General features: G+C 41.4%; 1 protein-coding gene across 1 annotated transcript in view; it reads left to right on the top strand.

The window, feature by feature from the left end:
* kif26ba (kinesin family member 26Ba) overlaps nucleotides 1-23518 on the top strand; it is a 120860-nt gene that overhangs the window by 30741 nt on the left and 66601 nt on the right. The window contains exon 3 of the mRNA XM_061262746.1: nucleotides 17653-18228. Coding sequence (XP_061118730.1) covers nucleotides 17653-18228 — 576 coding nt within the window. The remainder of the gene's footprint in view (nucleotides 1-17652; nucleotides 18229-23518) is intronic.

Raw genomic sequence — 23518 nt, 5'->3', positions numbered from 1 at the left:
CTGACAGTATCATCCATCTAAGCTCTTTTACCTTGTCACTCGTAATTATCAACCGCCCTGATAACTGGAGGTATCCTACTACCGTTTTCAGGTTGAATCCCACTCTGAGATAATTGAGATCCACCTTTACACAGTAGTCTACAGCCTATAAGCAACCAATAGCCTAGTGGCTAAGTTGATTGACTGGAAGGTTGGTGGTTCCAACACTGGGTGGCCCCAGTGTAACCACAATAACATCCATACAGCTGTAGGCCCTTGAGCAAGGCCCTTACCCCCACATTGCTCCAGGGGGGATTAGCCCCTGCTTAGTAAAATCAACTGTAAGTGTAAGCTTTGGATAAAAGAATCTGCTAAATAACTGTAATGTAATGTATGTACACCCATCACTATCAGCCTAGGCCTAGCTCATCGTTCTGCCTTTCGACTGTTCTTGTGTTCTACATTTGCTTCTGACTGTGTTTTTCAGCCTCTGCCTGGAACTTCACACCCTCTAGGAATCTATTTCTCCCTAAAGATGAGCCAACATCTAGATTCCCTTGTCCATTTGCCCTCTTCTTGTTTATCTCTTTGATACATGGGGGAATTCTCCCAAATGTGTTGCACTCTGTCTCTATCGGGGCATTCCTAAAGTAGAATTAGGTTACACATGCTGTGTCTACTGGCAAGAGTACACATTTCTACAGCACTTGCAGGCATGTGAAGCCCTATCTGCATGTTCAGGTCTACACTGTGACATCTTGTGTTCAGAATATTCAGTGTCTGTGCAATCCCTGCCCAGAATCTCACTCTTATGCCTTTGTGTCAATGCTAATTGCGGTGGCTTTTGGGTTATATTTCACCTGTTCCCAGGCACTTCACGGTAAGCTGCCAGCTGTTTGCTTCTCTGCTTTTGGTCACCACAGCAACCACTCTGCCTTCAAAACCTAGGCCAGGGGCATTGTATAAGCTAATACTTAAATAATGTGAAATGCCTTATTGCACCGTAATGAAGCTTTGTTCAAATGCAAATGCATGTAGGCTATCTCGTCCAAATAGCTAGTTTTTCGGATGAAATACCCACTATCGTTACTGCGGCCCACTTAACCTTATGTACACACTTTGTAAATTGCCCTGCTAAATCATCTAGCTCCTTGCCCAGTCGACAGGTCTGTTACATCTATGACCTCTAAATGGTGAGATTCGCAATCTTGCTTAAATGGCAAGGTCTGCAGGCTTCTTCCAGTGGCCAAGCTTGCCAGTTCTGCGGCCTCATCTAATTGATAAGATCAGCAAACAAGGCATGCAGCCTGCGTTGGCCAGGAGCTAAGTATGTACCGTGACTAAATAATTCTATCCGGTTGTACGCTCAGCACATCGCTTAACTTTTGTATACACTTTAAATTTAAATTATTCAAATGAAATACTAAAGGTCTGCGACCTCATCCAATGACTAAACAGCAAGGTATATATACCTTGTCCAACAGCCAGGTATATAGACGGCTTTGTCCAAATTGCTAGAGTTGTAAATTAGCACAATTATACTTGCTGAAGGTTGCAGCACTTTGTATTGTTACTGCCCTTTTCTTAACCTCTTTTGCATGGCCATTGTAAATCGCTTGGGATAAGACTGTGTGATTAAATAATTTAATTTCTATGCTAATGCTATGCTCACGGTTGTGTACATCCTCTTCCGTCTAATCTTTTAGATACCAGGCTCTAGTGGGGTGCCCTGGGGCTTTTCCCATCAGTTTTACCAGCTAGTAAAGTTTAATACCTCAGGCTATCATCTGCCCAACCACTGCTCTGATAAATTCCACATTACCAGCCTTCTTCTATTCAGCCTTAACTTTAACTACTGACAACCTGCTAAAATGTTTTCTTTTTAATATATTTTTCCCCCCCGGCTATGGACTACCACCCACTACCTTCCCATCTCCATTCCGTGTTATATTCAGTAGGTTTTAATTTGTCTCTTCTCACCCTGTCATCGATTTCCAGGGGGGTCAACAACTTCCTCCAACATGTAGGTGCGACCCCATCTCCGGACTCCATGTCAAACACAATCATGTTCTAAATACAATGTGAAGCATGCATCAATGAATAAAACTCATTTCTCACATTATAAAATTGATTTCTCACATACTGAAATGTAGGATATAAATGTGGGCACAACTGGAAAATCTACCTAAAACAATCTACCGACACCCAAGTAAGATACATGATATACAAAAATACAGCATCTGCAATTTGTTAGCACATACAAGTGCTCATCCATATCTCAGAATATGAAAGATTTACAAAACTCTGACAAAAAAATCTAATTTATTCGACAAAATCTAATATATTTTTGAAAAATTTCAGGCTCAAGGGCTGTTCTCACAGAAGATTGAAGGCATATGGAGAGAATCACACCATATTACATTTTGAAAGAGGAAAGTGTACTTTAAATAAATTCATAAGCACTTCAATGAAGTGACACAGACTCTCATGGGATTTGCAAAGGCAAAAGAAAGAAGAGGACTGTGATGAGTGTGAATCTGGGAGATTTTGTGTCCGTCGTGTCCCAAAGTTATTTTAATGAAGTGTCAGCCAACGCTGTTTTGAACTGAAAGGAGCTTGTGTGGGCTGTGGTCTCCACATCTTTGGCAGTCTTCAGTACTGGTACGAATCCAAGGAAAACAAGCTAAACGCAGGAAAAGCGTTCCGCAGTAATTCTCCAATACAGAGTGTTTTTGTGAATTTTGTGTTAAGCTAAAGTACGTTGACATTTTGTTACTTGTCTCAACCTATACCCCTGGCCCCGACCCCCACCCGCAACCCAATTACTGAATTTAAAAACATTGCTTTCCTTTCTTTTTGTTTTGTTTGCTTTTGTGCCTGGAAGCCCCCCCCACCACCCCCTCCATCACCCCATCAGCTCTCACTTACCCCCTCAGCTAATTTTGTACGATGGGGCCCTGAAGTCAGACGCAGACAGCATGTTGATTTTATTGCTCTCTTGGCCGGGCTGAAATTGGATCGAGATACAAGCCAAACAGACGTGTTTTATTACACACTGGACGGGACGTTGCATGTGTAACTAGTCTTCGGATCTTATCAAAGGAGGCTTTTGACTTCCCAGTCCGACTCTCTCTCCCTCTCTCCTTCTCCTTCAGAACCACGAGGGCCTTCCCCCCCCCCCCCCCCTTCTTTCGGTCATTTGCCAGCGAGCGGCTTGTTGTTTTTCCCCCTTATTTTCTCTTTTCAAGGGGAAGTAAGAAAAGCCGTGGAAAGGTGCAGTATATCACATAGCTCAGGGAAGATCCGGTTAATGGGCGACGTGCTGCAGATGCGGGACAGGTCTCACCCTTGTGCCTCGTTTGAGCTTATTTGAGTTCATTTCCCTCACCGCGAGGTTGCTTTTGCGTTGCCTCTGTGTGTCGGTGTGGGTGTGGGGATGTGTGTTTGCGTCTGCGCGTACGAAGTGTCATTCGCTGCCCCAAGCTCATCGGCATACCAGACAAAGCTTGAGGGGAACCTGTCCGCGGCGCATTGTAAATGAATATGTTTTTTTTAATCACTTGTCACGAGCGCGTACAGAAGGCGACAACGCGTTCTGGAAAGTAGCCCCCGGGGTTGCGTATCCTGCTGAGAGCATATCAGTCAGAATAAGCGTGCAGCACCCCACTTTCACTGGGCTGAACATAAAAGATGGATTTAATTCGGAGGGGGACATGAAGAATGAAACAGGGGGAGAAGCTGAGGGACAGTTGTTGATCTCTTAATGCCCACAGGCTGTGATTTTTGGGGGGTGATGGGAGTGGGAGGGGGTGTATGTATTTATTCAGTAGCCCCTGATCTCTAGTGGGGAGGGCGAGATTGCCTTGATTGGCACCTCATTTATAGCTGACTGTCTTGGCCATACCCTGATCTGGCCGGGGGGTTCCAAAGCCAAATAAATGCTGGTGGTTTTGGTTACACTAATGGAGCTGTGTACCTCATCAATGGGAGGCTTGTACTTACTTACCCATTGCATGTGGCTGGCAGCTGGCCCAAGGGCTCAGTTGAACCCACAGTTTGGGGGGAGTGTGTCTGGGGGGGTATAGTCTCCGCTGAAGTCGGGTTGGTGTGTGGTGGATGATTGTCAAGGTAGGGTGGGGTGGGGAGGGAGGAGGAACGTGGGCTGGCCAAATATGAAGAGCCTCTTTTGTCGACCTGTGTGGGTATCTACTGCACCGCGGGAGTCCAAACATGGTGCACTCAGCCGAAATGCAAACAAACTCTCGATTCACAGAGGCCTCTCCCGCCACAAGGCCGCTCGCTATCTCAAAGAACCGCAGCCTAATGCCTGGAGTAACTTCAATTTTTTTTAAAGGTTAAGAAGTAGAATTGAAAAAGGGCTACATTCAAAACCCTGAATGCTGGAACTTTATAGTACTCGATGTCTGAAGATGTAATGTTTGAAGGTGGGGAGGTTTGTTAATTGAAGTGGCTTTCAAATATAATTTCCTGCCTGATAACTATTTTAATCTGAGCAAATATTCTGCATGATTAAATGAAGCAGTGTACATTAAATACATTTTTCATCAGAAACAATGTATCTGAATTCAGTGTCATGATACTACACACATCACATCACGCTGAATCCATTATGTGCCATTATGTACCGTCCTCTTTAGAATGCATGTGTATTATTCATCAAAGCTCAATAGAAAACAATATCTTCAATCCAAACATTGTAACATAATGGCATTAATGCTGGATTATCATTAAGGTACAGTGTACAAAGCAGATCACCAAACACTAATTCCCTTAATCCCCACTTGCTTATTTCAGCTGTCATGTTTGAATAGATTGATTAAACAACCTGCTGATTTTAGTAGACCATGCACAGATAATGCTCCAACTTAGCTCCAAACACATTTAAATCATTGCACTACAGCAAAACGAATAGTACTTCTACTAATACACAAGGGCAGCCTGTAGCTTAGTGGTTGAGGTACATGACAGGGGTCAATGGTCCGATATTCTGTGTAGCCACAATAAGAACCTCACAGCTGTTGGGCCCTTGTACAAGGCCCTTAACCCCATTTCTCCTGGGGGAACTGTCTCCTACATAGTCTTATCAACTGTAAGTCACTTTGGATAAAAGCGTTGGCTAAATTACATAATGTAATGTAATAATCATAATAATAATAAAAATCTAAGTTTTATCGGCACAGAATTCCCAGCAGACCCAAATAATATTCAGTATCTCCCGCATATTTCACAAGATGTCGCCTAACGATGCACTTGGCACCGTATGATTCGCTTCCCTCAAATTCATATACCGACTATTACGAAGCGAGAAACGGCATGAGTCGGCGGCAGGACCTGTCATTATGCCTCGAGACGAAGGTGACAAGAAGGGAGAGAATCATATGACTTCCCCTGAAGCTTTTTTGAGACCGAAGGTGTTATACCTCATGATTTTTCACACGTTTTGAGAGGCGGTGCGACTAATACTTGGGAAATTGGTATTTTTGGCCACCTCTCACCCATGCTGAAAGGATGCTATGCCTTGGGGGCGTCAGGCAGCTTCCGCTCTCCACCAGGCACCCTGAGGGTAGGGTTGAAGGGTGCTTGGTCCTCAGAGGCTGCACGTTTTCTCCTGATGGAAGGCGAGATATCTGTAAAGTCCTATATAGAAAGGCAAATGCACACACTGTGTTCAATAGAGATATGCTTTCCATGAGCACCCAGTGGAATGGACGCAGAAAGTGAGTGAAATTATTGATAATCTGCATTTTATGTTGGCTATGAACATAATAATGTGCTTCTGTTATAATGCACAACAGGATAAAAGTATGAAATTACTTTAGAAACACTTAAAACATATATTGCCGTATGCTATAATATGGTATACATGCACTTAGTGAGCAATTGATTAGGCAGACTTGTACACCAGCTTAATGCAAATATTTAATCAGCCAATCGTGTGGCAGCAACTAAATGCATAAAAGCATGCAGATGTGGTCAAGAGGTTCAGCTGTTGTTCAGATCAAATGCCAGAATGGGGAAGAAATGTGATCTAAGTGACATTGACCGTGGTGCTAGACAGGGTGGTTGAGTATCTCAGTAACTGCTGATCTCCTGGGTCTCTAGAGTTTGCAAAGAATGGTGTGAAGAAAAAAACATCCAGTGAGCAGCAGTTCTGCAAGACAAAATGCATTGTTAATGCGGGAGGTCAGAGAAGAAGGGCCAGACTGGTTAAAGCTGACAGGAAGGTGTCAGTAACACAAATAACTACACATTACAACAGTGATATGCAGAAGAGCATCTCTGAACACATGTCACATCAAACCTCTAAGTGGATAGGCTACAGCAGCAGAAGACCAATAAGAAAAAAAGTGCTCACTGAGTGTATATCATGGATAAAACATGATATACACTGTATGATTTGTGCATCACAAAGCTGGAGATTTTCCAAGTTGGCCCCTGCCCACAACCACATATTCTCTCATCCTTATCAGCTGAATATACAAAACAAACGTAACAGTATTTCCTTGAAGCCACGCTCGAAACCCTAACATACAGTACGCTCAAAGCCAAAGGTTTAATTATTTCTTTATTTTTGTCCCCGACACATGTCAAAATAACAGCGTGAAAACCCACCAGCGCGGCAAACACTTTGATCGCATGACTACCACGGCAAGTGCCTGCAGGAGAGGCCTAACACGTGTTCTTCATATGTGCCTCGCGACCCACCTCAACCCCATCCGTGGCCCCCCAGAGGTTCCTGACCCTGCGTCGGGAACCGCTGCGCTAAAACCGCAGGCCCTCTCATTTCAAAAGGCTCGATGGGTGGGGTCCGAGGCTTATCAGGGTCCAGTCCTGCCGTCCGCGCAAATATTGTCTTTAACCGGGACCAAAAAAGAAAGCGGTGGGGTACTAATCAGCTTTTGAGGAAACCTGGCAGCATTTCTGTGACAGCAGTTTATAAATAAGGAATAGTTGTACTTGAAAGGCCCGCACAGACTAAACAGCAGCAATACGCTGGTCCCTAGCCATGGTATCTTTGCCTTATCAGCTGTGGATTAAGCAGCATTACTTTTCTTAAAACCAGGCCTTTTCCAGTTTTAAAAAACCACAACAACATTGTGGTCTGTGAAACCGTTGAATAAACACAATTCCGTCACATGTCTGGCTTATTGTCTGCAGTGCAGTTATACAGACTGCACAAAATGGATGACCACACATGCAGTGATGGCCCTGATAATAAACTTCTATTTACAGCGTATATGTTTAACCCTTTAGAAAAACACTGGTAAAATGTTATTTTCTGCTTAGTGGGCATTGGTTTTGAATGTAAGATTCACACGTTATGTTTGGACTACCATTGCATATGGTTACAATTTATGAATCATTTTCAAACTATATTAAATATTTCATCTTTAAGATATAAAAAAGAAACATTTTTATGTGATTTGAAGAAATCATCTTAGGAAGTGGTTATGGTGTTCTGTTATCTCAGAAGTGCTCTGTTGTGTCAAAGGTCAAATCTGGCAAGTGGTTTCTCTAGAACTTTCCAGCCTTATTTCTATACGTCTTTGTGCAGAGGCAGCATAACACAATCTAACTGGAACAAACACCGCTCCTTTAAACTAAGACATGGTAACGACGCGCGTCAATTTGTAGCAAAAAAAAAGGAACGAACGCAAGCAAGTGCCCCCTCAAACGTCTAAATGTGCGTAGCACGGTTGCGGCACGTTTTTATTTTTGTCACAAGGGACTAAGAGAGCACATGCACAGAGGTGCGCTGGAACATGTCAGGGTAGTCTTGCTTCAGTAGCAGCTTTGTAGTGCTTGAACTTTGACCCCCCCTACCCCCCCTACCCCTGCTTGTTTAGCTAGTGGGGCGCCCCCGTGAAGGAGGATGTTAATTGATTTGGCCGAGGCAGCTGCGAGGGGTATTAATAGCCTAAGTGTTTCCATAACCAGTTCAGTTCAACAACAGCCCTGCCTCCCTCTGGAATATGCTAATAAAGGTGAAGAATTTACTTTCAAAGGTAATGGAGAGCAGGGGGGGGTTGTGTGTAGCAGTGTTTACCCGCTTTGATATTGAAAAAGCAGGGGCACGTGGATGGAGTTCAGAGAAGAGCTATCACTCCGATGCTTTAGTTAGAGACCAGCTACTGCCTGGGCTCTGAGTCCCTGACTCGTTCCTGTGCTGGTGTTAGCATGCAATCTGAGCTTTTCAGAAAGAAAAAGGTGAAAAAAAGAGGATAAGATAAAAAAGAAATGCATTTTAAAAATATTTTTCTTTCCCTGTGCTTCATGTGAGGCTATAACTGTACAGCCATTTGTGATCCTGAAGGGTGAAATACAATGCGATCCAATCCATTATTATCATTATTATTATTATTATTATTAACTTATCAAAATCAAGTCTGAAAAAACGACTACGTGGATCTTCAATGCATACCACTGTCTGAAGAAAATACTAAGCTTATACCGTATGGATTCCGCAGCAGGGGTTCTAAAAGACTGTTTTTTGTTCTCACCTCAAAGTCAAGAAACAATTTAGACCAAAGAAATCAGGCGAGGCAAGACAATGTTTTAATCAGCAGCTTTAATTGGTCAATTAAGCGATGAGAACAAAGATTAAACAGAATCCCATGGAGCTCTCAATGTCCAGGGTTGCAGAATCCCTGCTTTAAATTCACCCACTGGTTCCTGAATGTCTACTATTCTTTCCAAGACCCATTTCTGCGTTTAATTGCATTTCCACCGTCGCATGCTTACTGCAATGTGGCCTCAGCACTTGTAACCGGTGCCGTTCTCTTGTATTGGACAGGGTCTGCTGCTTTCGGGAGTAAGATAATATTAGTGTATTTACGAGCGCAAATTGCGCCATGATATTTCGCGTCGGAGTTTCGCTTTGCTGCCATTTAAAGTGCACTCACTTGTGTGAAATGTTGCCATGGACAGAGGCGGGCACTCTGCTGGAAGTTGACATGAATGCTGGCCTGATCTTTCTCTCTGAGAATTTCTGCGAAGTAAAGTCAGTTGCCTGTAATGGGAAGGCAGCCATTGCTGATTTTTTTTTTTTTAACAGTGAAGCATTTTAATCGGATGTTTCATGACTGTTGTGTATTGTGTAGAGCACCACTACTCAACTCCATGTCCTGCGGGCCACAGTGTCTGCAGGCATTTGCTTCAACTATGCGCTACCCCACCTGATTTCACTAATTGGCTTATTATCTGAATCAAGCAGGTAAAATAATTAATGAAATCGGGTGGTGTAGTGCACAGTAGAAGCAAAGACCGGCAGACCCTGTGCCCCGCAGGACATGGAGTTGAATAGCACTGGTGTAGAGGTTTTAACTCTATTAATGACAGGTGTCTACAGGAAGCTTTGAATGTTGACTTGAGATTTGTATGTGTGTGCTTCGTGTGCGTGGGCGTATGTGTGTGGGTGCGCGCTTACATAGACAGAGGAAAGCAGCATTGTTTTTCGTTTTCTTTGTACACGGTCACAATTATTACCATGCAAATTGGAAAGCAGGCTCATATGCTTTGCCGCTTCTGCCTCTGTGTGTTTATGTGTGCATGTGTGTTTATGTGGTCTGTTCAGTAACACTTTTATGTTTATGTTGTATGCGAAACTGTGTCCATTTACAATTTGGGGCCTTGAACACTTGCCATCCACTTGCATTGCTTAATCAGAAGGTTCCGGTGAATTTTGAACAGTGTGCCACCAGCAGTATAAACCAGTACTGCGAGTGACAGTCTTACCTGGGAATACACTTACTCTTATCTGGGTTAAGCCTTCCTTCCTGAATCGCAACACTTTATATTTACTGAAATAATAGCAGGCCTCAGGCAGAGATAAAAGAATATAAAGCTTGTATGGAGTATAGTGCAAAAGATGTCTAATATTCCTATGCTTCTTCTACCAAGCACCACACATTTCCATGACAGGTGAAATCACACCGATCGGTGTTATTAATCAGCGATCGCTCTCTACAATTTATGATGATGGTGCTAATCAAGAAAAATATGAAATATGCAATACTCTGCCCACACTTATCAGCACATGAAGAGCTTATATAATGGACTCTCACAACAGCCTAGAGCTCCATGGTTGCATTAAAGTTCAGTGATTCGGGGAAATAGGATATGGCATCATCAATGCTGAAGATGCTTATGCTGCAATGGCCAAGAATGAAGGTTATGCTGCAGTCTTGTTACATTGCTATATCAGTCTGCCCCAGGAAAATTGTTAGTGGAGGGGGAATTGCCTCAGAGGGTAACAATCCACAGGCATTGAGCTGTGGTATTCACATGGTATAGCCTTCTTAATATATGACTACATAGTGCTGATGTTGCACACATTTTGAGTGGTTAATAATATTATGGAGATCGGAGCAGGACTGTTGCTAATAAGGTCTTTGCAGCAGAGAGAAAAAATTATTGTAGCACAAACCTTAAGGTGGCATATTACATGGTATGCTTAATTATAGGTGCAAACAATGTATACTTATCAAGTCATTTATGCAAATAAACTGCCTGAAATGTATTATTTTTATATAATATGAATAAAAGGGACAAGATGAAGTTCAACAGGTAATGACACGGTTTTCTCAAGTCTAGCTAGCTGACAGACTTTGTGCTACTGTTCAAAAGTTGCACTCTCGCACTGTAAGGAAGGAATTAGAGTTCTGAAGTATCGCTAGGGATACAGAATGATACTGACAATCTGAAATACATCTCCCATAATGCAGGTAATTGTCCATCTTAGAAGACAAGTCACGTCCCACAGATTGAACATTAATAACGATAAAACTCAATTGAACCAAACCACCTGTCACATGGGTACGATAGGATTATTTTTTATGCTCACACAGTACATTTATTATAGCCCTGCTGAGTCTGACATTTTATTGATTTTTCTCTGATGTTTGTGGAGATTCTCGTGAATCTATGAATACCTGGGGGAAACCGTGTGTTGCTTAGAAACATGCAAAATGAAGAGCATTTTAAAATGCCACACATTCAAAATGTACATGCATAATCATGTCTGCACATATGCACATATGCACATATGCACGTACACACACACACACACACACACACACATACGCAGGTACAGAAGCATAGAAATATGAACACACAAATACCAGGTACATGTATATTATGCGTGACACAATGTGCCATTAAATGACTTATCTTGATATGATGAATGTTTACATTTTTCCTGGAACTTACATCATATATCTCAAGGCCTAAATTGCCTACAGTGTACATTTCACAAAAATAGAAAATCTACAGCTAAACAAACCTGTAATTACTGTATGCCTTTTCACATAAGATTCTGACGTTTCTCAAGAGATCAGGCAGTCTGTGAATCTGCTATCTAATTTAATTAAGAGGATTACGCATTTAATTGCAAACATTATGAAATGCTTGTATCCTGGTTACTATGCTATCCCTACAACAGCAAGGAATAGAGCCAACAATTACACTATTAGTCATCATATCTACAGAGCTAGCAAGACTTATATATAAAAAAACATCAGAACATGAAGAGTCTAAGGCTATGTATGGCAATCATTTTCGAACCTACACTTAACAGGCTTAGCTATATCAATTCATTGTGTGAAGTGAAGCCAGGGTAGATCTGATTTTTGAGCTCATATCACAGTGAGCCAATATTTCCAAAACATTGTAAAGTGCGAACGTTGAACTGGATGGAAACCTAGCAAAGACTAAGATGCTCTACATCCTTGCTATGTCTTCTTCTCTCCATGACATCTTTCTCAGCCTGAGCGACACCATTCTGTTGGCTTCTTCGAGTGCAAAGCTTGCCGTGCTGGTCGATGACAAATCACAACATCACAAACAACTTTCTATTCCTTATCAGCTTCTAGACTCTGCTCTACAACTATCTCCTCACTGTCCTCCACTGGCCATTTGCATAAAATTTAAAACCATTCAACTAGCCTACTGGGCATCAAAGGGTACTGCCCCATCATAACTTCAGATGATGAGATGTCTCGCTAGTCATGACTGTTGCCTGTTCTGGTCTCTTGGTGGGGGGTTCAGCTTCCCACAGTAGTCAAAACAACAGGGAGGTTGGCCATCTTCTGACACACACTGAAGACCCACCTCTTCAGACAGCACCTTGGCTCCTCCACCCCAACCCTCTTTAACACTTTTACCAACCCTGATTAGGTGTCACTCATTTTGTGTGTCGTCTGAGCATGTGATTCTTTGCCGTTGCTAGTTCAGTAATTTAATGCTTCTTGGGGTGTAGATTTGTTCTTGTTGATACAACTTGGTTGAATATTTAATAGGGCTGTTGACAAGTTGTCAATCAAGGCTGTACATCTTGCATTTGCTGTGTCTCTTTGAATTATACTTTCTATCTCTTGGGAACTACTGCACTTCCTGAATTGTGTCTGAATTTTAAGCCACACTGAATAAGAGTGTCTGCTAAATTCCATCAAATATATTACACGAAAGCAGCTCTCTGGTTTATTGGCAGTAAGACGAGACTGTGAGTATTGCCTGCAGAGACACAGACCCTAAATACCCCTTGAATTATTCAAGTATCTGTATAAAGTGTTACCTGAGACGAGAACTGAAGCAACGTACATCATGAATAAAAGAACAACAACAAAAAAAGTTTTTCGGCTTGTCTCCTGCCATGGAGTTATTATAGCTAGGGCACTTGTTTGTTTCCTGGCAGACTGTCGCAGTTGTTCCAGATTGATTAATACACAGTTCTTTGTAAATATTTATATTGATATTGTGGCTTCCAGCATATGTGAATTTTTCGCTCAGTCCAAAGCTTTGGGGAGACATAAAGTTCTTCATGGGATTTTTTGTTCATGAAACAAATGGCCAGTACTCTGCGATGATTATCTGCTTGTAGATGGGCAGTGTACGCTTTGTAAGGTTAATGGATGGATGATTGCGTGCCAGCGGTTTCACCGGCCTCAGTTTTTCGAGTCATATGATCTTGATTGAAGCCGTTTGATCGTTATATTTGATGGGTACATTTCTCCTGTGATTACAGTCCACCCCCTCCCTCATTTCATATTGCATCATAATGAGAGAAGTCAGGGAAGGACAGTGTGTGGAGTCTTCTGCACTGGACCAACCAATGCTTTTATAACTTTTTAAAAAGAATAACAACATCCAGCACTATATGTACACTCAGTGAGCACTTTATTAGGTATTTATAAGACCAATTTTTTTTAACATATTCTGCTGCTGTAGCCTATCCAGGTTTCAGGGATGCTCTTATTTCTGTTACTGTCATCTTCCTGTCAGCTTTGACCAGTCTGGCCCTTCTCTGAACATGCAATGCTTCAAACCTCTAAGTGGATAGGCTGCAGCAGCAGTCTAAAAAATAAGTCTGATAAATACCTAATAAAGTGCTCACTGTGTGTATACAGTATATACAATATCTAAAAATGATAAGATCCCAAAGAATTAGATTCTTTCTATATTCTAAATACTAATATATTTATTCTGACAAAAACTTTTAAAAACACTTTTAAAAAGATAGATGGGAAAATTATTGGCAGCCCTGTTTCCAGTACCCTCCCTTAGTGAAGATAGCTGAGCTGTACAGGGGCTCCTCACACCTCACTGTCACAGTCAGTTACATTCCAAACAGACATGGTATGAAGCAACATGTAGAGGGGAATTGTCTCCCATTAGAATTAAAGCAAATTAGAAACGTTGCTTTCCAAGGTGTAGTTTTACCTCCTCTCAAGGCAGATAATGACCCATTTAATACCATAAGCCCACCAGTGAGCACTAGTCTAAGCTCATGATACAGTATGTTATCCCGAACAAACAAACACGCACGCACACACACACACACACACACACACACACACACACACACACACACAGACAGACACACACACACACCTCTGCACATTCAGCTAACTGTTTCACTGCATGTTTTCTTACTTTCTTACTTACAAACATTTACAAACATTTTCCAAGCCTAATATTTCTTCTTGCTCATTAAACAAAAAATACATAATCATTCTTAAATACTTTCTCTCAATGTATTTTTACAGTCTTATATTAAACTACAATAATTCTTAAACACTTCAATGCACTTCATTCTTTATGCATTTTTATGGAATTGAGACAGTAAACAACAATATTTGCATTTTCAACACTTTTTAATATTGGATTTTTATGGACATTTGATTGCAGGCATAAGTATAGTGCTGATTCAATGTAAACCAAAAATTGTCCTGAATATATAAAATGGCCATAAATATACATAATGGTCCAATACATCACGAGAGTGACAGGAACCAGAGCCAGGAATACAGTACAATAAATAGGTATCAAGATGAAAAGTTGGTATTAAACACAAAACAGCAGTTCTTACAGCTACATATCTATTTTTAGTTTACAGAGGCAAATAGTAATTTACAGTATACAGGCTATATTATGTTCAATCACAATGTGCCATATTATTTTCCAGCTCAGTTGCTTGTAATCACATATATATGAAATATAAAATGGGGCCATTTGACAATAATTCAAAATGATATTTAATGCATTCATGACAGTTTATGGTTTCAGGTACCATAGTACACTGGGCTTTCAGTTGTCTTTTTCATGTTTTATCTGTGGCTGTGAATGATTGTGTTACATCTATCTGTGTGGCAATCTCAAGATGCTTGGTTTTGTTCATTGTGCTCAGTAATGGCTGTCTTTGTGCCATTTTTTTTTGGGTAACCCCAAGACACAACCAATCGCTGCAATCACTTAAACTGAGATCCTTGAGTTACTTATAGCCTCCCTCACCATATTTCTTACCGTCTGTGGGAATAATATGCACTTGCATCCTCTTCCTGGCAGGTTTGCAACCACTCCGTATGTTTTATGTCTTCTTATTATTGCCCTTACAGTACTAAGTGGTATGTTTAACTGCTTATGTATTTTTTTTTGTACCCATTACTTGTGCTGGGCTCCGGGGGGCCCTAAGAAAAAAGTTTCTTTGTGCCTCCCTATATCACAAGCTCCACTTTCTTCTGGAGCCACTTTCTTCTTTTCCGTTTCTCTGCACCGGAGGCGTATGTCCGTTTGGTTGCCATATCTTTTGGAGGCGCCGGCACTGCCCATTACCCAACTTGTGATGGTCAATACCACCTGAATTGACAGTTGTTTGGCTTTTCCCATGCTGATGGCTGACAAAGGGATTTTGCATGCTTGTTACCTCATTATACTGTAGTGAAACAAGAAGCGATGGAATGACACAATATAACTATTTTAGACAGATATTAACTAAATTAAAGTCAAATTGTGTTGCCAAGTTCATTTTTATTTTATTTACACTTTTTTGTTTTGTCAGGGAGTGTATTTGTGTCACTGAGTGTGTGTGTGTGTGTGTGTGTGTGTGTGTGTCAGTGTTTCTGCGCATCACTGATTCATTTCTGTGCTGCTTCTCAGCGCAGATCACAGCAGCAGCCAGAGGCGGTGTTGTTTTAGGTTGGCGGCTCTCACCCGATGCCCCGCCATGCATTAAATCTGCTCATTCAACGAGGGAAAATGTTGCGAAACGCTCACTGCGCAGTAAGCCCCATCTGGGTCAAGGAGCGCTATACCTATCGATCAATTCTCAGTTTGGCAAAGCCGAATAAACCAATGCAGCAGAGAGTAAATGTATTCTGCTGTCGAGCATCAAGCAAGCTGCTACTGTTTTCCTGGTTTACCCATTTGAATTGATCGACTGAATTTGACCAAATTGACTGTTTTAGTATAACGTTTTATTGTAGCCTATACTATGTACAGTTCCATATTTGCATATGTGTGTATGCATATACTTTTGAAGTTACCACAACATGAGGGCTTTTATGGTTTCCCTGGATTAAAATATGTAATGTAATTTAGTGGACAACGATGAGATTTTGACCCATTTTTTATACATACTTACAAATATACATTTATATATATATACTTTTTCATTCTTTGATTAAATATATATGGTGTAATTTAAGCATCTTACAGTGGCTGGGATGCTGAGAGACTTTTGCACGGCAGAGGGTTTGTTCGGGGAAGAGAAATATTCCCATGACACTGTCATTAAAAAGAAGCATTGCACCACATCAGCTTTTTCCCTGCAATGTGAGCTCAGCCAGGCTGTAGTCCTCTGGCTTTGGGTTAATTGACGCACAGGTTGTTTTTTAATTGCGCCTCCCTCTCAGGGTCTCTCCGTCCCTCGGGTATTTCGAGTGAATCCAGGCAAAGCCCTTTTCCCGGACCCCCAATGGTGAAATGCCGACTGCCTTTCGATGCAAGGGGCCCGTTAATTAGATAATAATTATGCGATTCTCTCTCCCAAAAAACACACTGTGCACAATCCTGCGCTATCAGAGAGTAGAAATTTAGATTTAAAAAAATTTTAAGAAGAGAAAAATATTTAGTCATATCATTTGATGTTCATGAAAATACCAGCTTGTTTTGAGAGCTTAAAAGCCTAGGCACACGAAATTCCCCCAGTAAGATGAATGAGTGAAACCTGAGGTACTGATCTAAAAAGCAGGGAAACATAGAATGTTCACATTCAACAGATTAAGTTATTCAGATTGACTTACACAGATGACATTTCTTTTTATGTTTTGCTTAAAATCCATTTTTAGATACATGTGAATATTTTACTTGTCAAATCAAACCCACAGCAGAAGCCCAGGTTCCTTAACATTAACCTACACTGTAGGAGGCTAGGAGTATTTTAACCATTACAATGGGGACATAAGATAATGTTTTCATTCCTGAACTGTACTCTGTGGTAAAGACAGCAAACTCCCTGGCTCAGTGTCTCACCTGTCACCAGCAGCTTTCATTCCACGGTGCCAGCTGCAGCCCTGTCGCTCGCGGTCGAAAGAACATTCCGGTGTGTCTCGAGTGAGAATGCCAGCATGATAACTCTTCCTCTGTTTCCTCCCTTGTCTGTGATGGGCTGCACCTGGGGCTGTTTGGTTCAGTAGATCAGTTTTATTCAAGAGTTTCCAGGCACTTTATGAATAGGGTGATTTTGTAGAGTCTGTAATTTCGAGAAACAAAGTTTCATTGGATTTTAAAATGAATTATTAATCCACTAATTAGTGAGGCATTTAGATCTTTCGGTATTTAGACGATTACTTTTCATTGTCTTCCAAATAGGATAGCTATTCCACAACCATTACTTTACTCATTCAGATTTACTTAGCTTCAACAAACCCACATAGCTGACAGTAACTGCAGGCCTGTGAGATCATAGCACATTACCTGTTTTAAAGACAAAACTTTTTCCTCAATTTAATCAGATCGTCATAATCATATGAAAATATCTTAAAATATATATTAAAAAACAATTTATTAAATCATAATACTTTGGTATTTTCACACCGAATGTTTTTTTCGTCCACTTCCTGGAAAACAATATTTTACATGATCATGTACCAGTGAGCCTGTATTTTGATCAAATGACCAATCAACATCCTTGTCACACAGCATCGCGAATCCTCATTTTATGTTCCCCTCCTCGTTTGACGTCAGTCAAATCGACTCCCTGCTCTTCAAAAATTCCCTGGAAAGATCTGCTTCACTCGTGTATACGTAATATCGGGAAGCTTGTGCTGCTCTAACTTCCCTTTCTGTCTTTAACTCTCTGTATCTGCTCCCTTCCAGGACCCCTCGTTCCCAGTGCTGCTCCAGGACAAGCTCCAGGTGCCCAACAGCACGCGCAAGGCCTGGAACGAGCGCGACAGCCGCTGCGATGTCTGCGCCACCCACCTCAACCAGCTGAAGCAGGAGGCCATCCACATGGTCCTCACCCTGGAGCAGGGCGAGGCTTCGCCCAGCTCGCCCCCACCCCTGGCCCTGGCCAGCCTGCCCCTGGTGGGCTCCCGCGGGGCCCAGCAGGGCCCGCCCCGGGACTGGGCCTACCTCCCCTCCGCCTACCACACCCCCAGCTCCTCCTCCACCCCCTCAACCAACACCACCACCACCACCAGCTTCTACACGGGCTACCCGAAGCACGGCTCCAAGCCCAACAGTCTCGGCGTGGGAAACGGGGTGGAGAAGAAGAACGGATCTCCCGCTCACGCCGGCAAGCCCAGCGCTCAGCTGCCGACCCACCCGCCCGTCAGCCCCGGCAACGGAAACGGAAACATCCTGAGCTCCACGGCCCTCCAGGCGCATCAGTACGCTGACGGCACCTGGTCCATGTCTCGCGCCAACGGGGTCACCCTCTACCCCTATCAGGTATGTTGTAACCACCATGACTTCTCTACTAATGCCGACCATGCACTGTGTAGTGAGGAACGTCCTATTGTGTCCCTCCTACAACATGTTTCAACGAAATACAAGGCACGTACATATAACATGAGCGCTTAGTCAATGGTCAAAAACATGCTTTCTTCCTCAAAGTTATCTTGATATATGAAGGCCCTGAAAAGCTGACCACTGACCTGAGATAAGACCATGTCCTTGGACTGTTGTCTTCCACCACTGACCTTAAATGAGTGAATAATCACTAACTACAGGTATTATAAGGCTAAATTCTGGAAATTTAGCAACAGTATAATGGAAACAGTGCAGTCTTATGTGATGCTATTACACATAAAGAACTATAGGTGTTGTTCAACGCTATACAGTTTTTTCTAAAAAGGTGGACAAAGGAAAGTGGTCTTCAGTTGAATTATAGTATCAAATACAGGAAAGGGAGGCTCAATTGTGGATGGACTTGACTGCACTGTAATATAATGTAATATAATGTAATGTAATGTGATGTCATGCAATTTATCATCTGGATGTGTTTTGCATTGACACCACTGAATCACACACTGAAGCTAGGCAAATTCAATTACACCATGTTACAAGCATTGTTGTTTTTGTCTTACATGTTTATTGAAATGTTTCACTTAGACTATACCTAATTACCTAATTTACAATGGCGTAAACCAAGCACCAATCTCATTTGGCTCATTGGAGAATTCCAAGGCAACCTGTTTGGGAGCTTTAAAGCACTCTGAATTCAGCTGCTATCCACATTATACTGCTTTGTTGGTCCACAATCTTTACTGACCTCTTACAAGAGGCGAGAGTTAGAGAACTAAAGGGCACGACACTAACTCACAGGTATAATAACTTGTTTTTTGTCAAATAGAAAAGGAGAGCACATGGGATGCCCTTTAGTTTAGCTTTGTTCACACAGGAAGGGTAACAGACAGGGAGAGGACAACATGTCAGAAGGTGCCATGCCAGGGATCAAATCCCAAGGATGAGAGTCATGAGTGGCATGATGATCAGCCACTGCATGGACTCCATCTCACAAAATGGTGCATCAGATCAGCTTTCAAATGATATTTTTTCAGCGAGGGTCAAACTGATATTTTCTGCTGCATTAGTTTACATTTGAGTATGCCTCTCATCACAGTTTTTAACTGAACAAAATAAATGCACAAATGAAAGACTGGTTTTGCTCACGCATATTAGTTGAGCAAGCACTGATTCAAAAACATGAATTGCTTATTATTTTATGAGGGATTAATTTCAATTTGGTACACAAATTATTGTGCACACATAATAATGACTAAAAAAGAACCACTGAGCTAGTTGAATAACAAGCAAAGGGACCTCTTCAATATGTCTTGGAACAGCTTACTGCCTCAATTATTAGAATTGGACTATGTCAGATAAATTATTTTGATTTAAGTAACATGGTTTAAGGGCATATAGGAGTAAGCTACATCTAAATATTTGTTTCTGTACTATAAAATAGCCTCCTTAAATTATAACAGAAAACCGATTACAGATGGCAGGTGCAATGTTAACTTTGTCATCGAGCATTGAACGACTTGGTTTTCCTGATATGAGGTGATCGGCAATGTTGTCCTCTTTCAACTGGGACAGATACTACAGGTTTCACAAGGTTACACATAGCTTTTAAATAGGCCATGCCACATTACTGCCAGGTTTCAAGTCATCTTTAAAAAAAATCCATGCTCGATAGTGAAGTGTAATTTGCGATCATCTTTGTGAATCAGACACTCCCCGTATTGAGCACATTTGCATAAAATTTGTCATTTGGCACTGAAATTTATGTAGATAACACCATTTAAATATGCATTAGCCAGACAGCACACTGTCTCACTATGTCTCTGGTAGTGCAGTTGCATATGCTTTCCAACCACTCCAGCTGCTTTGTGAATTGTCTGTCATTTTTTTCTGGCACTTGCAGTGATTCACAGGGCACAAAAAAATCATCACAGTGTTTTGCGAATCTTACTCTTCTGAAAAAACACTGGACAATTCGTTGACAGAGTGAAGCATTTCAGCGAAACTCTTGACAACTATTCCAATATCACCAACAGATGTTGTTACATTATTATATTATATTACATTAAAAGGCATTTAGCAGACGCTCTTATCCAGAGCGACGTACAACGAAGTGCAGTTCAAACACAGGAACAAGTGTGAAGAGGACGGGCCCTAGAGGACAGTAGGGTTCCGAGTCCAAGCGTGACCATACAGACACAATTGGAACCCTGTTGACTTCATTATGAAGTATTCTTGTATCCCTTTTAAAATGAATGTCTTCTACACTGACGATGCAATCTTGGAGGTTGCATGTCTGTCATTCTGCTCATGTGATAGCTTGAGGCTAAAGACAATCTTAACCAATGGGAAAAGTATTTAACACTGAATTCAGATGAGTGCTTAATGGCCTCATTCATTTTTGAGAGTTGCTTGAGGCAGGACATTTTTTCACCTTTGGAGGAATTGCATTGGTCCTCAAGCACGACGTCTATGTAAAGACTAATGAAATGCTACCAAAAGTGCCGACAGCTCAAACAGCTCATGAAATTGAACAGGCACAATAGTGTCTGGTACCTTGGATTGATTTCATTAAGCTTTGGGCAGTTTTGTTCTGATGTATTGTAACCTTTCCATCCTGTAAATCATCAAACTAGGTTTTGAGCAAGTAATGAAAAAAGCTGTGCGATTCCAGCTATTTTGCTTTTGTTTCATAAGATCCGCTTTGGCAATGTAATAAGCTAGTTAAACAAAGCAAGTTAGCAGTTTAATTACCATATTATGACTTATTTTCCAATGGAATTGTCTTTGTTTCATGGATTTTTAATCAGAGCTCAGCACAATGGTTCCTCTTCTCTGCAATGTTAACTATCTTCAAGGTAGAGTGGACAGCCAAGTTAATTTGGGTTAGCTTCCATAGGACACTGAGCTATCTGACCAATATTAATTCTGTGTATGTATCAATTTCAGATTTCATAAACAAAAGGGGTCTTGCACTGGTCTATGGTGTCTTTGTATTAGTGAGAGTACTGGCAATTAGATATAAAGCAGTGGTCCACAATCATGGTCCTGGAAAGCCACTGAGTCTGCTCATTGTTGTTTTTGCACCAAGACCAGCAACTGATTCAGACCTAAGAAACCAAGTGACCCGAGTTCACTGTACAATCACCTGCTTTAACTCATCAGTTGTGCCGGCAGAGCCTGTGGCTCTCCAGCATCAGGAATGAGGACAGCGAAACCAGAGTAATCTGGTGTTACCTGTGTTTGTTTCTTGAGCCATTTTAAGCTTTCCTCCACTTTTGGCATTCACTCAGATAGCATTTTTGTGACATAGTCTGTTGAGAGATGTGGAAGCATTCGGCAGCAGGGAATATATTGGTAGAATAGAATATTCAGAGAAAGGAACCGACTGCAACACTGTAATTAGTAGCTATGGATCAATTGTTCATAATCTATTAAACTAATTAGGTAGATTCATTGTGGCTGTAATTTTAAGTTTGCCGTGCTAGAGACTCCACAGTGGAGGTGCTGGAAAATGTGGTGGGAGGATGGGTTACAAATTGTTGCTTGTCTAAATGAAGAAAGAACAGATATGTTAAAATATCTGATCCTAGAAAGTCAGTTTATGTGGTTTATAGGTACATCATAAATTCGCTGAAATATTTCTTTATTTACCCCTCCTCCTGCCACTGACACAGGTGTGTTTGGCAGTTCAGCAATCAGTCCATGTTATAGTCAATTTCCCTTTGCATAATAAACTACCTTTAACCTCAAACTATACATTATGGATTGCTTAGAATACAGCACAGCATAGAGTAGTTGGCTAAAATGGGCATTGGTCAATAGATGGTAGAACCAATGTGACGCAAGCATCACAAGTTCCCCTAGCAACAAAAGATGAAGGGGGAACAGCTCCATTGAATTGAATGGAGAAAAATAGATTTTGACAAAATAAATGATTTGTAGTTCATCTGTAGTATTTTAGTTTTTCAGGGTGGTGTATGAGCACTTTCACAGGGAGGGTCAGGTGAAGAACCAATATTAAACTGGTTGGACTTTACAAATTTCCATAGGCTGTACAGACAAATGTAAGCAGACAAATTATTCAATAATCCAACCACTCCAGTGTCTGGATGTGTTTCTGCATCTCCTCAAAATCCAATCTAGCGTGATTTGCATGTGCAGTGGATAAATAGTATTTTTATATGTTTTGGAAGCATGCCGAAATCTCTGAATGTAGCAGGTAATATTGGCTTTCAGGAAAGTAAGCCAAATTTCTCTTAACTGTCCTAGACAAAATTACTTACTTAGTCTGCAACAGCCTTCTGGGAGGGTCAGCTAGATAATATGATTAGTCTATCTACTTAAATACGTAAGTGGAGCTTAAATTATATAATTGTATATACTTCAATAGCAGCCCGTATAGACGCAACACTGACACATTGAGTTTAGTTTGGCACTGCCACAAGTTTTCAACAAAGAATGAAGAAAAATGTGTCTACAATCAGAAATGTCCTGCAAGGATTCAAATGAACCCATCTGTTTGTCGAGAACATGGTGAAACCGCCTGCTTTCAATAAAGTTTGTGTCCCTCATTTACTCTGACTATTTCTGCCTTTTCTGCCTCTACCTGTACATGTACGGCATACAGAGAATCGATAACGGCATCAGTCTCTCACTGCAGAAGCCTAAGGCCTGATGTAGAAAGACATTTAACAGTCTGTTGGCCACTGCGACTCACTCAGATACTGTAGCAAGTCCTGGGCACTCTTCATTAACTCCAGAATGTTCTGTCTAAGCCGGAGGCAGTACAAAGAGGTCGGTTTCTGCCATTGTGTATTGTGTACTTGATGTTGTCTCAAGGCACATGACTATTGAGTAAAAAAAAATGAGTGTAAAAAAACAATAATCACATTGCACCTTACAGGAAAGTATAAGACTCATATAGCATTTTACCCTTGAGGAAAGCATGTGATTCCAGTGAAACAGAAAGACGAGCTAGATCAAAGGTAATGACACAGATGCACAGATTTTTGATGTTGATTGGTGAGTAAAGAAAATACTTTCAAATGCTGTTCAGTTTAGACTCTGCTCCAGCACACTTAGGGTGATGGGTCTCAACAGATGAAAGAAGAAAGGAGCACATTTCCAGCCACTTTATTTCTGTCTGATTTCCAAATTAACCAGGACTGTGGAACGAATCTGTTTCTGGCTGCTGCTCAGGTTAAACACAAAT

The sequence above is a fragment of the Conger conger genome, chromosome 1 (genome assembly GCF_963514075.1).
Source record: "Conger conger chromosome 1, fConCon1.1, whole genome shotgun sequence".
Classification (NCBI taxonomy): domain Eukaryota; kingdom Metazoa; phylum Chordata; class Actinopteri; order Anguilliformes; family Congridae; genus Conger; species Conger conger.
Note: the sequence above shows the minus strand (reverse complement) of the source record. Positions and strands in the feature narration are given on the sequence as shown.